The following is a 16,332-nucleotide window of genomic DNA, read 5'->3' on the forward strand; positions in this document are numbered from 1 at the left end:
AATGTCTTTTCTACGTGCTGTCAGCTGTCTTTTCAGGCAAACGTGCAACCCTCCTCCTCCCCTTCAACCTCTGGCCATCGTCAATCACGGCTCCCTGAGTCCCCTTCCGGCAGACAGCTCCTTTGTTCGGTCTCCGGGTTCCTTCTCCGCCATCACCAGTGTCTAGGCTCCATCGGGCGGACATGTCTTGGCTTCTATACCCCTTTAAAAATTATTTTGGAGATGGAGTATATCTGAAAATGGCTCGTTCACCACTATTAAGCCGTTGTGTGCCACAAGATGGACTGTGTGCACACCAGCCATCAAGTCGGTCCTCACACAGTATGAGGTGGTCCTGGCTGCACTGGAGGAGATGGCTTCAGACAAAGGGAGTGTCTCAGCTCCTCGAGCAAGAGGCCTTCATGGCCATTTCCACAAAGGTACCACCGTCCTTGGCCTTGTAATGGGGCAGGATATTCTGCTGAAGCTGGAAGGTCTCAATAAAACCTTTCAAGGGAGAGCAGTATCAATTCGCCTTTGTGGCGAAGAGAACAAGCGATTAATTTATGGGTCTTTACTCAAGAGCGGTAGAACTCGCCTCATCGTTTGATCTCGAGCCAATAAAGCTGCCACATATAAGGAAAGCATCCAACCGATATGGTGGGCCAGCAAACAGTCACTTCCCGTCTTCTGCGGAGGAGTACTTCCAAGTACTGTTTTTCTGTGCCACCGATACAGCGGTCACTCAGCTGGATGACAGATTTAACCAGGAGGGCCTTGGCCATCTGGCCAAGTTGGAGGAACACCTTCGGACAGGAGAGTCGAGTAAGGCAGTGGAGCTGTACCCGGAGTTGGACGCCGAGCTGCTGCAAGTGCAAATGGCTATGCTGAAAGCAAGCTTCCAGTTCCATTCTTGTCAGGAGGTCAGTCAGATCCTGAAGACCATAGTGCCAGAAGTGAGACGGCTGTTTCACCAAGTGGAGGCTCTGGTTAGGCTGTTGCTTGTGGTCCCTGTGTCTTCTTGCGAAGCTGAGCGGAGTTTCAGTGCCCTGCGACATTTGAAGACCTGGCCATGCTCCACAATGTCACAGTCACGGCTCAACAGCGTATCAGTCTGCCACGTCCACAGGGAGAAACTGCAAAATATTGACAGAAAAGAAATAGCTGTGGCCTTCATTGGAAATTCTGAGAGGCGTTCACATCTCTTTGGCAAATTGTAAGGCAATATTTCTTAGTAGGCAAGGAATGGCAGCTTTATTTGTATAGCCCATTTCAGCAACAGGGCAATTCAAAGTGCTTTACATAAACATTAGAGAGCAGTTAAAAACAATAAAAAAATTAAAAACAGATAGAAAACAAGATTTTAGGCTGCTAGTATGGGACAATGTATAAGCCATTGCTCTATACACGTAATCCACCCACAATCCTTGTCGTTCCCAGAACGGGCCGGGACCATCAGTCTTATTTTTTAATTCTCTTTATATGCTTATATAGATTGTCATACAGTTTCAACAATGCAACTTCAGTATAAGAAATCAACAATTATTTAGAGAAAGGCAACATCAAAAAGAAAGGTCTTAAGCCTTGATTTAAAAAGACCTGAGAGTTGCAGCAGACCTTCCGTTTTCTGGGAGTTTATTCCAGATATGTGGAGCATAAAAATTGAATGCTTACAAGAAGACACCGTTACAGTAGTCAAGTCTACTGAAGATAGATGCATGTACAAGTTTATCCAAATCCTGCTGAGCAATAAGTCCTTTAACCCTTGATATATTCTTAAGGTGGTATTAGGCTGACTTTGTTATCGTCTTTATGTGGCTGTTAAAATTCAGGTCTGAGTCCATAATTACACCAAGATTTCTGGCTTTGTCTTTTGTTTTTAACATTGTTGTTTAAAGCTGAGCGCTGACTTTTCTTTTGCTCCAAAAACAACCACCTCAGTTATTTCTTCATTTAATTTAAGAAAGTTCTGGCACATCCAGTCGTTAATTTGTTCAATGCACATATTCAGTAGACAGTAGTCCAGCTTGTCACTCCCACAAGTTCATTTTGTGTTCTGCTAGAGGTAGCAATTAAAAAGCAGTACTTAATTTCTATTTTGCAATCATTAAAAATCTGCTGAATTCACATGCACTTAATTTCTGTTTGTTTACAATCAATTACACACACACACATGCACACACACACACATACACACTTAGAAATAGTAGCCTAATTAAAAAGCAGCACTTAATTTCTCTTTTGAAAACAATTCAAAATCTGCTGAATTCACATCCATAACTGGTCAGATCTGGCCACCTCTTTTCAGTCCAGTCCACACACAAAGGCAGCCGGTCTGGAGCTCAACACTGGCTGGCTGGCATAAAGAAGGACCATAATGAAATGTATTGGATTGGCATCAGTGACAGAAATATAGGCAATACACACATCAATTAACCCATCATAACAAGCTCTTATAAACTCTGCTCTCTCTCGCTCGCTCACACATTTGAATCGACCGTCTGATCCTATCTGGTTTAAGTTAACCACTTATAATTCACTATTTACATAAAATAACACGCAAATGCCGCAGCTCCATCAATTTTACTTTGTTAAAAATACAACACATGGGAAGACTGGCCGAGGGTAGCGTAGATGATTCCTTTTGAACTCCTCTGGTCTGAACTCTAAATAACGCTACACCGAAGATGCTACAATGCTGCGAACTGAGTCAGCTAAGCTAAGCTGATGGTGGCCACGCAAGTTTTGCAACTTCCTATGTGAAAAGAGAGGGCAGTTTGTGTCCCGGCAGTACTACTTAAGGGGACTGGTGTTTAAAACCAAACCACAATCTTTTTTCTAGTCTTAACCACTTGTTTTTTTAGCCTAAACTTAACTGTCATCGCTGCAGGACGGTCACTTTCTGTTGGCTAAACTTAACTGCAACACAGCCGTAACCTCACGGAGCTCTGTACCTGACTCACAGTCACCTTTTCTCGGCTAAATGTATCTGTAAAGACGCTAAACTTAACTATCATGTGGCCGGTTGTCACTTAACCGGCCGGCGGTCACCATCATTTCGTAGGGTATAATACAAATTGTTTTGCATATGTTTTCGCACAATATCATAGGAACCTGTCTGTGAAAATGTGTCAAATTAGGGCTATGTTTATGACTGAACAGAAACATTCATTTCTTACAAAGGGGGCACCATAATAGGTAAGAATTGTGAGTCCGATCCAGTAGTGAGTTTTTTGGGGGTTGACTCTGTACATGGCACATTCCACTTGATTTAGCTCCATGTCTTTGTGGATCGATACCAGATGACCATTTGGGTACTTTGAGTACAGGTGCTCTTGGCTGTCGAAGTGACAGTTGTTGGTCGTTGGAGACACCAGAGACCAAGTCTGAACGACCATCACATTCTCACATAAGGCCGAATGGACAAATTAACATCTTCAAGAACCTTAACCAAGTCTAATTGCCCTCAAATTTAACCTTTCTTGGATGCTTAAGCTAACGTTAGCTTTGTAGAGATCGTGGGATTTCCCAAACCGAATAAATATCCCACGTATAAACAAACTCAATCGTGTTTTATTTCTTCGGAGAATGATTGTAAAGACTTACAAAGAATATGTTTAAGGCATTTACTCGCTAACTGGGACGTTTTGGTACTGATTGGAGGGGATTTATAATGGACAAAGTACACACGGAGATACACTGGTAGGAGCAAAACAGGTTTAACCATGTATCCAACTAATTTAAATAGCTCACATTGCTGTATTGTGTGAACAGTTAACTTCCTTTAATATTGTATGTGGCGTTTTCTGTTGCAGGCTTGCAAATGTTCACCAAAACAAGTTCCTTCCCGAGACTATTTTGCAGAGCTACGCTCGCTGCGTCCAGAGTTTAGCGACGGCCAAGACGATTGTGATTGGTTTAAAAAAAATGGCAATAAACCAGAGCATGTTTTCTTCTATCCAGAAATGTTGTGTGGAAGGGCCAGACCTTACTCCGCAGCGCTGTGGAGATAGGTCTGGCAATGAGAGACTACCACTACCCCCACAAATAAAATGTAATTCTGTGGCAAACACTGTACTTAATACCATTATATGTTTAAAGAAATATGCACCAACGCATCTGCACTGAAATAATATTAAAAATAATAATAATCTCTAGATTATAATTTCCCTTGATGCCATTGAAAACAGTGCGCATTAATGGTTTGAACATTGGTAGAAGTCCGCAGGGGACCAAGTCTTTGTGTTATGTTACTGCTATTGACAGCGATGTGTGAGATTACTATATTTAATACGAGTATTGAGAAAAAAGCCACTTTTATATTTGTTACAAGATGTTTATTTATTTCGGTCTTTCGATCCTTGTTGAGGTCATAGCCACCTGTGATACCTTCACCACCAACATATTACACCAGGCCCATTGTGTTGTTTTCATGTAGCTGATGTGAGAATGTTTTCAGATTCTTTATAGAGTAAAAAAAGTTTAACAAGTGTGCATCTAAACAGTTGCCAAAGTAATAGGCACTTATTTTAACATGTTAGAATATTACAATTATGGCGAATAAATTACATTGTTTAATTGATAATTAGTAATTACTTTAGATAACCATTTTATTACTTTGACTAACATAGTTGGTATTTCCAGCATGAGGTTCCAAAATAATGGTACCCCGAGGCCTAGTTTCCAACATTTGTGACATTTCATTCAGATGTGTGAAGGTAAGAGTCCAATGGACCCCTTTAAAAATGGGCAAGGCAGTTTTTCCTTCGCAAAAAATGTAGCCTCTCTTTGGAGTGTTTTTTTCAACCCCTTTCCTGACAAGCTAGCATGATGTACCAGGTACCAATGTATTCCTGAAGTCTACCATTTTCATATAATACAGACAGATGTGAATACAAAAATCTATCTTTTTAACCCAGCCATATTAATTGTCTAGTTTGATATGTTTCTGCAACTTAAAATGCTGAAACTTTAGTACAATTTTAGAACAAGAGTTAGCATTTTGCTGTTTAGTTTGTGTATTTGAAGGCCTTTCTAGAGACAAGGATCCCAAACTAGCACTGGTTGTAAATCCAGACATCCCTAATGATGACATGAGGACAGATGGATCAGTGGCAGTGTCAGGAAAAGAAACCGGAACCATCAACGTGACTTTTGATGCTGAATATTTATTGCAGTAAATATAAAGCTTGCAGTGGTTGCAGTTGAAGCAGACTGGTCCAACTGCTGCTCTTCAGCTTCTCTCTGAACTACTAGACTCTCACTTGACACACGTAGGGCTTCTCCTGACTACAGAACGCATCGTTCCAGAGTCCCCAGTCTGAAAGAAACATGTTAAATCAGTGTCAGTAGGGATTTTAAGGGTTGAGATGAGAAGCACATCCTGTATAGGGTTTCTTGGTCTTCATGGTCAGGTTTTAAATGTGCCCAAACTCTCAAACACACAAAGAAATGGATCAATGGTTTTCTATGAGTAGAAAAGAGCGTATGCACAGTTAAAAATGAGGGTCCTGTTCTTCCTTCATACCCCTCTGCTTTGACCTGTTTTTATGCTGCTTTAATAATTAAACTCCGTCACAGTGTGCCTCTCTTATCTTTTCTGAGGTAAAATTAATGAATAAAAAAAGTTATTAATTTCTTATAATCTACTACCTCTCCTCCTTAACCATTTGTTTACTTACCCCAATAGTTCATCTCAACGCAGTACTCCCTGTTAAAAAGGGAGGCGTCCGGCTGGCGAGGAGCCCAGCTGCTGTAATCTACCTGACTGTCATCCGTCCAACCCCAGTAACTAAATGGACCATTCTAAAAAGAAAAAGGGAAAACAAATGATGGCCTGAGGTTGAATACTTTGCTGTCATTAAAATGGTGTGCCAAATGGCCAATTATGTTTAATTATTAATTATTTATTAAATTAATTAAAATTAATTATTATCAGATGAACTTTCCACTCTGTCAGCTGGGGGAGAGCCCCAATTACCTGCTTCCAACTACCAACGTTTATTTGTTGGCTGACAGGTTTGAACTGTAAATTTGCTCAACTATTAAAAGGTAGGACATTTTTTTTCTAATGAAAGAGTGCACATCTTATCTCTCTGATTTTAAATTAATTAAAGGGAACACACAGATGTACTATTTGTGGTTATTTTTTTTAATATTTTGAACAATTGAAATCAATTGAAATCAAAGCACACATTACTTGAAATAAAGACATAAAATAAGTAGAAAATAACTGAAATTTTTTGCAACCAAATACATTTTAAATATTGTTTGTGTCCAGAAAAACACTTTGCAATGGTTAGCTTGTTACCTGTGATGATACATGCCAAATGTAATGTCTCTTTCACTCAAAGAAATGTCTAATGTCTGAAGTGGAAATCAAGAGAATAGCGGCAGCGCCACACCAGTTACAGAACAACATGCATCTCAGTGTCAGTCCAAATTACACACAATAAGCAGTTTGAACTCACTGATGTAATGCCATTGATTTTCTAAGTGTTAGTAGGCTCAGTGAAACTGAGTCCAGCGCGAGGGAGACCCGACTCAGAGGAGGAGAGGTTAGTGAGGCCGGCGTCTCCACGGCAGGTGACAGCGCGCACGGATCCGCTGCGCCACGCATGGATGAAATAGTGAATATAACTACAGTAACAGAAATATGTGCAGAATTAAGACAGTCACACCTTGTTCACTTAATAGCCTACAAATCATCCACGGGATCAATTATGCATCACATGAGTTTACCCCCCCGACACAGCGTTTGTTCCTGGGGAGATGGATCCGTGCGTCCCGCCTGCTGTGCGCCATGGATTTCTTAGCCCTTAGTGACTACTAACTATAAAGATACAGTGTGTCTGTTCCCAGCATTAGCACAAGACTTAGCGATGGTTAGCTTGTTACCTGTGACCATACATGCTAAATGTAACGTCTCTTTCACATTAGTGTGTGAGTGACTGACCTATTTAGGTGCGTTTGGAGATGTTTTTTATACGTGAGTGCGCGCACATAAGGCATAACACATGAGTTACGTTGCACATTATGGCAAAGGGCAGGGGACATGCAGCTCGCCATACGTTTCCCCAACGTATACGCGCCAATACAAGAAAATAGAAATATATGAATACATTTAGATTTAAAAAGCAATAGTTGCATGAAAACAGGTTGTTGACGAGTCTCGAAGCTCGAGTCCGAGTCTTTTGGGTCGAGTTGCAAGTCAAGTCTGAAGTCAGCTGTTTGTGCGACTTACGTGCGAATCGAGTCCGAGTCTCAGACTCCAGTCCCCATCTCTGACTGTCATGTGACCAGTCTTTATGTGACTTGATGTTACTTTATAGGGCTTCACGAACAGAAACATTCACTGCTTACCGAATACCTGAAGTATCCGATCCAGTAGTGAGCTTTTCCGGTGGTGGATCTGTACATGGCACATTCCACTTGAGACCGCTCATCGTCACTGTGGATCGATACCAGATGGCCATTTGGGTACTTTCTACAGGTCATCTGAAATAAACCCAAATCAAGACAATTAGTTTTCACTGACACTTGATCATTTGTCATGTTTATTCCCTTATTTGATGTATCCTAAAAGAAGGTCAAAGAAGGCTTTATATCTTCATGAAAAACTCTTTAAACGTTGTTATGTTTATTTTTTCCTTTTGCCGTTACACTTTTCAATTGAAGCTTTTGCATTTAGGCTTTTCTATTATTCCAAAAATACATTCCACCTGTCATTATTACATTGCCAAAAAAATAAGAATGTATTTGTCATTTTCCTTTTAAATACTGGGTCAAATGACCGTCCCTAGCTGTACCTCTGTAATCAGAATATACTTATAGAATATACTATTAAAGGTCACATTTCACTAAAAAATAGTTTTTTCTCAAATCCTCTTTCCTCTGTGACAGTGACTGTCTGAACAGGATGAGGTCACATGTACTGTCTGTAGTCTGATGTGTGTGTTTCATCACCTCTGCATCAGAATGGGTCAAATGCTGATTATTGTAGAAGGCCTTCACACAGCGGTTGTTACCCATCTGGAACCAGCCTTCACCGACTGCCTTTTTACACGGTGTGGGCGGATATTTGGTCTTACACATTTCTGCAGGATCCCCTGTTTGAGAGAAAGAAGCAACACAGTCTCACTCCCTACTCGTCAAATGTATGACGCATGGTCAAGGAACCCTGGCGTCAAGTTTCAACCAAAGAGGGGTACCCTTGACGTTATTTTTCGACATGGGGGTCCGTCAGAGAGACGTTCATGTTGTTCCCTCACCGTCGGATATCGACGAAAGAAAAAACACGCCCCCCCCCTTAACTCGAAATCTGTGACAGTTTTATTATTGGTATTTTTAGCCCAATAACCGCTGTTTTAATCAACATTACTCACGAGATATCATCATGGTTTATATGTATTTCTTTTAATGTTAATATTTCGGTCTATTTCGGCCAGGGAAGCTGGATTGCTTTTTTGTTTACTTATATTTTTTAAACTATAACGCTACATCTATCAACATTTATTTAGATGTTATCATGGTATCATTTCTTTATTTTAATAATAATATTATTTCGGTCTTATTACCGGTGAAATATTACAATATATGCTGTAATACAGAACATTACCATATGATCCGAGCTAGACTCATTCAAAGCAGATATCCCCCAATGCAATGCGCCCATTCATTTCAAAGAATCGGGCAGCGATCAGCGGGTCTTTAACACCAGGATCGCTTCAATATACATATCTACAGTCAGTGGTTTGGTCACCAGCAACAACACGTTGCTCAGTTTTGTTCCAGTAAGTTATGCACCGTAATAACTGTTTGAAAGAAGACGTTTTGTCAGCTGTGTGTTCCTGTTGTCTGTGGAGACTGATTACTTAGTGACTGTTTGTTCTTACCGGCTGCAGAGTCCCACATGAACATCAGCACCACCAGAAGAAGGAGGGCAGTAACCACAACAGGACGCATGGTTCAGGGCTCTCACAGGACTCTGCAACTGCAATATAATGTCATAACACACAGGAACAATTATATATATATATATATATATATATATATATATTACAGAATATGCATAAACAAGTCAACCAGGATAAAACTCAAGTGCTGGTTATAGCTTTGAAGGCGGAGAGAGACTAACTGGCCACTTACCCCACCTTAAAGGGATACGCCACCGTTAGTTGAAATAGGGCTTATCACGGTCTCCCCCCCTAGCTGTAGATAGGTGGGCCAATGCATTTTTAGTCTAGTTAGCTTAGCGTAGTGAATGGAATCCTATGTTGCCGGTTAGCATGTTGTGAGTAAAAGTGAGCCAACAAAAGACAAAAAAACAACCTGATTACTTGCACTGAGACAAGAAATGTGTTGGCCCACCTATCTACAGCCAGGGGAGACCGTGATAAGAACTATTTCAACAAACGGTGGAGTATCCCTTTTACAGACAAGAAAGTCATCTTTGGATCAGAGCTCTACACCAAGTTCTGCTAGTTTTTACAAACAATAAGTGACCGATTTTATTTTATGTTTTTCAGCAGTTTGTCTGTTTTTCATGTATGATCCAGGAATCCCCCTCAAGTCCTCTTAAGTCTTGTAGTTGATGAAGATCTAAGAGCAGCTCAAAGTGTTGAGATCTTTAAACTGAAGTTTTAAACCTCTAAAGATCCTTTTCTGTTCTACTGAAACACACGGAGACCAACGGGACTCACCTCAGGTGAAGTAGTGTAGTAGTCTCGTTCCTTGGTCCTCGTCCGTCTGGATGTCAGTCTGATCTCTGCCTCGGTTAAATATCCAGAGCGGATGCCCTGAATACATGTGATTTTACTAATCAAACACAAAAAATGTCAACATACTGTAAGTCAATAAGCCCCGGGTCAAGGTTGGACCTAATGGTGAGATCAAACATGAGTGGTTTGTTTTTCACCAACTAAAAACTACTAAAAGCCCAAAAGGTGAAAGTTATAAGAGAAATGCTGCATTCATGTGGTGTCAGACACCTCGGATAAACAAGTTTCCAAGTTGGAAAATGCACGTTAACGCCTGCTGAAGTCGGTACAACTCGGGAACTCAGGAAAGATTTTGGTGCCCGACTTGCTGTCATATGCGTTAACATGGCCAACAAAACTACATGTTTTACATTTACAGGCTGTACACTTTGGTTCGCACAAGCCTTAATGATAGTTTTATACAATTATATTTCTCTATGAAGGATACAATTGTAGTGTTCTTGCATGTCTGTTAGTTTGCTCAAGCATTAAGTCATTCCAGACACATCAAAGACACCGAAAAAAACGATTTGAAGTTGCCTGCTGAAGTCGGACCAACTTGGAAAGTCTGGAAAGATTTTAGTGCCCAAATTGCTGACTTGACATCACGTGTCATTAATATGGCGGGCTAAAGTAGATGTTTAATTAATGGTAAGAAACTTTTTATTAATTCACCAATTTTATATAAACCTTTGCTCAAATATAATTTATTTTGGTATTGCTGTTAGTTGTTGTCCATAAAAAGTGACCCAGACTAGTTAGAAATGTTATTTCTTAACGTTAGTACGGTATTTGGGGGCGCCTGGTTGGCTCGCCTGTGCAGACGCTCAGTCCTCGACACAGCGGCTGCGGGTTCGGTTTCGATCTGCTGCCCTTTGCTGCATGTCGTCCCCCCCCCCCTCTCTCTCACCAGTACGGTTTTTAACTCTTTATAACAAGTCTGTTACATTAGCTGAAGCAATGTTTTAGAATTTATTAGCATTTAACCTTGATTAACAAGTCAGGGAACATTAAATCTGACTTAATATTGTCAAATGTCTATTCAAGATCTGGATAAACTTAACATTGTGCATAATGATTTCCATGGGGCAGGGGAATCCACGACAGACTTAAACACCAGAATTCTGCGTGGCAGGATCCCAGGAGGTGTAGAAGAAACTTGACCCTTTGGTCACTGTGATCAGGTTAGATGTGGATTGGTGCATAGGAATTAAGGTTGTGCATAATAAGAATGTTTTTATAATCTTAAATGTATACACTCAAAAATGAAAATGAGTACTTGAATAAGCTTGCTTCTATAGGGTCTTACATAAGGGAAAGTTAATATACATCCATATTTGTTTTGGGGGATCTGAATGCTGATATATCAGATACCAATTCACTGTTTGGTCAACACTTGACACAATTCTGCAAAGATAACAAGGTTATTTTGTCCACTAAGGAATTACTGCCAGCTGATAGCTATACACATGTGAGTGAAGCTTGGCATACTACATCCTGGTTGGACCATTGTATGTCTACAGCTGATGCACATGATTGTATAGAGGAGGCGGAGATCCTATATGGTTTGGCCACAGCAGACCATATTCCTGTCTTTATGTCCATAAATATTAAGGGTCTACCTGAGCTTGTTTGTAGTGACAGCCATAAACCAGTTGAGATACTGGACTGGACAAGGATCACAGAAGATGACCTGCAATATTAGAAGTTACTGACTGATGTGCACTTGAGAAATATTGAGTTACCTGTTGATGCAATTATGTGTGTGGATAGCAGCTGTACGAATGTAATTTACAATAATGACTTATGTGCAATGTATGATAGAATTGTGAACTGTTTAGTTGATGGAAGTGAACCACTAAGAAGTGGTGAAACAACATATTGTAAGACCAGGGTGGAATGACTATGTCCATGATGTTCATATGGAGGCAAGAGATGCATTTAGAAGATGGGTCTTAGCAGGCAAACCTAGGCATGGCCCAGTCTGTGAGCATAAGGTACGGTCTAATGCTAAATTCAAATATGCTGTGCGTTTTATAAAAAGAAATGAGCAGACTATGAGGGCGAACTCTATGGCGAGAAAGTTACAAACTAATAATGTTTATGAGTTCTGGAAGGAGGTGAAAGTGGTCAACAACAGCAAAATGCCACTGCCTTCTAGTATTGATGGCATTACTGAACCAGAAAACATTGTAGAGCTATGGAGGAGACACTATGAGAACATTTTTAACTGTGTGAATAGTGATGTGTTTAACATAGGAGAGATACCTCACAGTGATGGTGTAGTCATTAGGCCGGAGGAAGTATGTTATGCCATTGACAAACTTAAAATGAACAAAGCCTGTGGGCGGAATAGAATAACAGCAGAACATGTGAAATACGCTGGTCAAAGTATTTCAGTTTTACTTGCTCTATGCTTTTCTGGGTTAATGAAGCATGGCATACTTAAATTATAATTAACTAGTATAGATAACTATAGACCTATTGCACTTGCAAGTATACTATCCAAGGTGCTAAAGGGGATCCTTATGGATAGGCTTGCAGAATACATAGCATCAATAGATAATCAGTTTGGTTTTAAGAACAAGCATGGAACTGATCTGTGTATTTATGCACTTAAAGAAATTGTCCATTAGGTACAGATCACGCAATAGCACAGTTTTCATGGGTTTCCTGGATGCGTCAAAGGCTTTTGATCACATTCTGTCTCCGCTGCTATTCAATCTGTACATGGATGATTTATCTAGGGAGTTAAAGGGCTGTAGAACTGGCTGCTTGGTGGGGGATAGTCTCATTAATCATATGCTTTATGCTGATGATTTGGTGGTACTGTCTCCCTCTAGTGCTGGCCTGCAGCAACTTCTTAGAATATGTTCTCAATATGGACTAATGTTTGATATAAAATGTAACTCTATGAAGAGTGTGGTACTGATTGCCAGAACCAAGGAGGATGTGAAGTGTGTCTATCCTTCTTTCTCATTGGCAGGTGAACCACTAGAGGTTGTAAAGAAAGTTAAATATCTGGGACATGTGATAAGAGATGACCTTTGTGATGATGATGATGTGCAGCGTCAGTGTGAAAAACTGTATGGGCAGGCAAATATGCTGGCACGCAAATTCCACATGTGCATCCCTGATGTTAAAATCTCACTCTTCAAAAACCTATTGCACTCCACTGTATACTGCCCACCTGTGGTGTAATTTTAGTGAGTCGAAAGTGGCTTACAATGATGCACTGAGAATTGTGCTTAAAATTCCTAGGTGGAGTAGTGCCAGTGAAATGTTTGTGTCTAACAATGTGCCCACTTTTAACGCTGTTTTAAGAAATTTTATGTATAGATTCATGTGCAGACTGACAGGGTCTAAGAATATGATCATTGTGTCCATAGTAGATGTTTCTAAGAGTGAACGGAGGAACAAAAAGTCAGACGGGGCTAGGGAACTGAAGATAGTGGGCACTCGGGAACTGGGGACAGGCCAACGAGGATTCTCAGGCTGCCGGCGGCGAAGGCGAAACCCCTCATGCGTCCCATCCACGGCACCAATGCACTGAGGAATGCCATGGGCTCGTTGAAACCCCTCTACAAGTTCCTTTACTTTGCACTCAGTGATAGGTGACTGTATATACATAGGTCCCAAGTGGACTGTAATTACTTCACATACATGCCTTACTATTTTCGACACCACCTGTCTAGATATTCCGAAGGCGTTTGCCGTCTTGCGTAATCTCCCCTCGTCTGCTAAATAGTACAGTGTGCAGGCAACCTTTTTGACAACACTGACAGGCGATCTCATTACAGTTGTCTGCCCTTCAATGTGCGGGCGAAGCAGGTCACTCAATTTCAACAGCGATGTCCTCGACATCGACAAATTCTCTCTCCATTCTTCAGCAACAACCACTTCGTGCTCAAAGTTGTCCCACCAACTAGAGGTCCGACCGGGTCTCGTCCAAAACCGGCATCGGTGGCGGCGGGGTCTGTGTCGCCGGACTGGGAGTGTTGTCATTAGCAGTGCCCTGCGTAGAATTGCATTCTGACGCCTTTGTTCCTCAATATAGTGACATAATTGAGCATGTATCTGTATACATGTTAGAAGCCCTGTTAGCAGCACAGTTATTATAAGCACGATTTGGGCTACATCCGCCATTGCAAAGAATCGTCAACAAACATCAACAAAGCAGTTAGCGGCGCACAATATGACGTCAAACACAGCGGATAACGGCGCACACTCTGACGTCGCAAGGCAAAAAATTCGGTTATACTGTCCACACGACAACACTGTAACCGGCGTTTCTGAAGATGCTCACCCTGGCCGGAGTTTTCAAAAATGTTCGGTTACAGTGCCCTGAAACTGCGTTTTCGTGTGGACGGAAGGCCGAACCGCGTAAAAAAAGTCACGGTTATGAAAATACCCGTGTCCGTGTGGACATGGCCTCAGACTTTGAGGCGCATTCCCGCAAAGTCTGTGAGGGTTTCCTCCAGGACATTTCCAATAGTTTGAAACAAATAAATAAAGAATAAGTTAAGACTTAAAAGCAATATTCACATCATTATCCTCCTCGACCTGAGTGCAGCCTTGATACCGTGAGCCATAACATCCTGCTCACCAGACTCAAAGACCTCGGTATCGAAGGTACTGCACTCAGCTGGCTCCGTTCCTACCTTTCCAACAGATCCCACTTCACCTCTCTCCATAACCACACCTCTGCCACAGCCACAGCCACTCAAGGCGTTCCCCAAGGCTCCGTACTCTGTAAGTAAATTGTAAGCCAACGGTCGTAAACTAGAACTATTACTACACCACAAAACTCATGTAAACAGTAGGCATTTTTTTTGTTATTTTTTTTTTTTGTGAGGGATTTTGGACGGGGGAGGGGCTCACGGCAGCACCCACTGCTCATTGAGCACAGTAATTGTAGAGTGATACGTGCTTTCACGAGTCTCCAAACACCACAAAAGTCTCCAATAACCAGAAAAAATCGCTAGTCGCTTTTGACAAAAAAAGTCAAGTTTGGATGGGATTTCCATAGCAGCATAGCAGCGGAGACAGAATTCTGCCCTGCCGCACTCCATTGGAGACATAGAAGGGGGTTGACAAACTCATCCCCCACCTGACTTGCATAGTTTGGTGAGAGTACCAGAACTGCAGTATCCTGATTAAGTAAGAGGGGACACCACGCTCATGTAGTTTACCAAACAGTTTCCCATGATTGATGCAATCAAAAGCCTTTGACGCATCCAGGAAACGCATGAAAACTGTGCTATTGCGTGATCTGTACCTAATGGACAAATGCATAAATACACAGATCAGTTCCATGCTTGTTCTTAAAACCAAACTGATTATCTGACGCTATGTATTCTGCAAGCCTATCCATAAGGATCCCCTTTAGCACCTTGGATAGTATACTTGCAAGTACACTAGGTCTATAGTTATCTATAAAAGTTAATTTTTTATTTTTAACTATAGGTACTAGCAAGACAGATAACATGGATCCAGGAAGTATGCTATGCTTCACTAACCCAGAAAAGCATAGAGCAAGTAAAACTGAAATACTTTGACCAGCGTATTTCAGATGTTCTGCTGTTATTCTATCCCGCCCACAGGCTTTGTTCATTTTAAGTTTGTCAATGGCATAACATACTTCCTCTGGCCTGATGACTACACCATCACTGTGAGGTATCTCTCCTATGTTAAACACATCACTATTCACACAGTTAAAAATGTTCTCATAGTGTCTCCTCCATAGCTCTACAATGTTTTCTGGTTCAGTAATGCCATCAATACTAGAAGGCAGTGGCATTTTGCTGTTGTTGACCACTTTCACCTCCTTCCAGAACTCGTAAACATTATTAGTTTGTAACTTTCTCGCCATAGAGTTCGCCCTCATAGTCTGCTCATTTCTTTTTATAAAACGCACAGCATATTTGAACCTAGCATTAGACCGTACCTTATGCTCACAGACTGGGCCATGCCTAGGTTTGCCTGCTAAGACCCATCTTCTAAATGCATCTCTTGCCTCCATATGAACATCATGGACATAGTCATTCCACCCTGGTCTTACAATATGTTGTTTCACCACTTTACTTCTTAGTGGTTCACTTCCATCAACTAAACAGTTCACAGTTCTATCATACATTGCACATAAGTCATTATTGTGACTTACGTAAAGGTCAATGCCCGACGAGGTGTCCATTGTCAGGTATTAATGGACGAATGAATCGTCCGACGCGCAGCGAAGTTTAATACCTGTTCTCCTCCTTTGTCACACACTGAAGAGCTGATTGCTCCTCTTGCTCCAAGGCCTCTCGGATGGCTCCGTACTGCTGCTGCACCCCTGCTCGAGCCTCACTCAAAACCACCTGGACAGACACAATGTACATCAATAATGTAATGTAATGTAATACAATACTCTAAATTGCCTAATCACCTAAAAGGCTCTTCTCATTGAAGTTAGAGGACTCAGATGTCAAATTATTGGTCTACCATGCAACCAACAAAAAAGGATTGTAAAAATCTGTATTTAAGATTGTTTTCTCAAAAAGGATGAACATCAAACCAACTTTAAATAGTAAAACATTTTAACACTGCTAATTTA

At 41.1% G+C, this 16,332-nt stretch overlaps 1 protein-coding gene across 1 annotated transcript; it reads right to left on the reverse strand.

Moving 5' to 3' along the window:
* Nucleotides 1–5,127: 5,127 nt before the first annotated feature.
* Nucleotides 5,128–9,795, reverse strand: LOC120556004 (C-type lectin Cal-like). Its single transcript, XM_039795281.1, has 6 exons — nt 9,681–9,795; nt 8,874–8,971; nt 7,945–8,087; nt 7,342–7,476; nt 5,661–5,784; nt 5,128–5,299 (listed from the first exon to the last, which is right to left on the reverse strand). Exons 2-6 carry the CDS (start codon nt 8,941–8,943, stop codon nt 5,232–5,234), a joined length of 540 nt encoding a protein of 179 aa, XP_039651215.1. The 5' UTR covers nt 8,944–8,971; nt 9,681–9,795; the 3' UTR covers nt 5,128–5,231.
* Nucleotides 9,796–16,332: the final 6,537 nt, after the last annotated feature.

This window comes from Perca fluviatilis, chromosome 3, assembly GCF_010015445.1.
Source record: "Perca fluviatilis chromosome 3, GENO_Pfluv_1.0, whole genome shotgun sequence".
Lineage (NCBI taxonomy): Eukaryota > Metazoa > Chordata > Actinopteri > Perciformes > Percidae > Perca > Perca fluviatilis.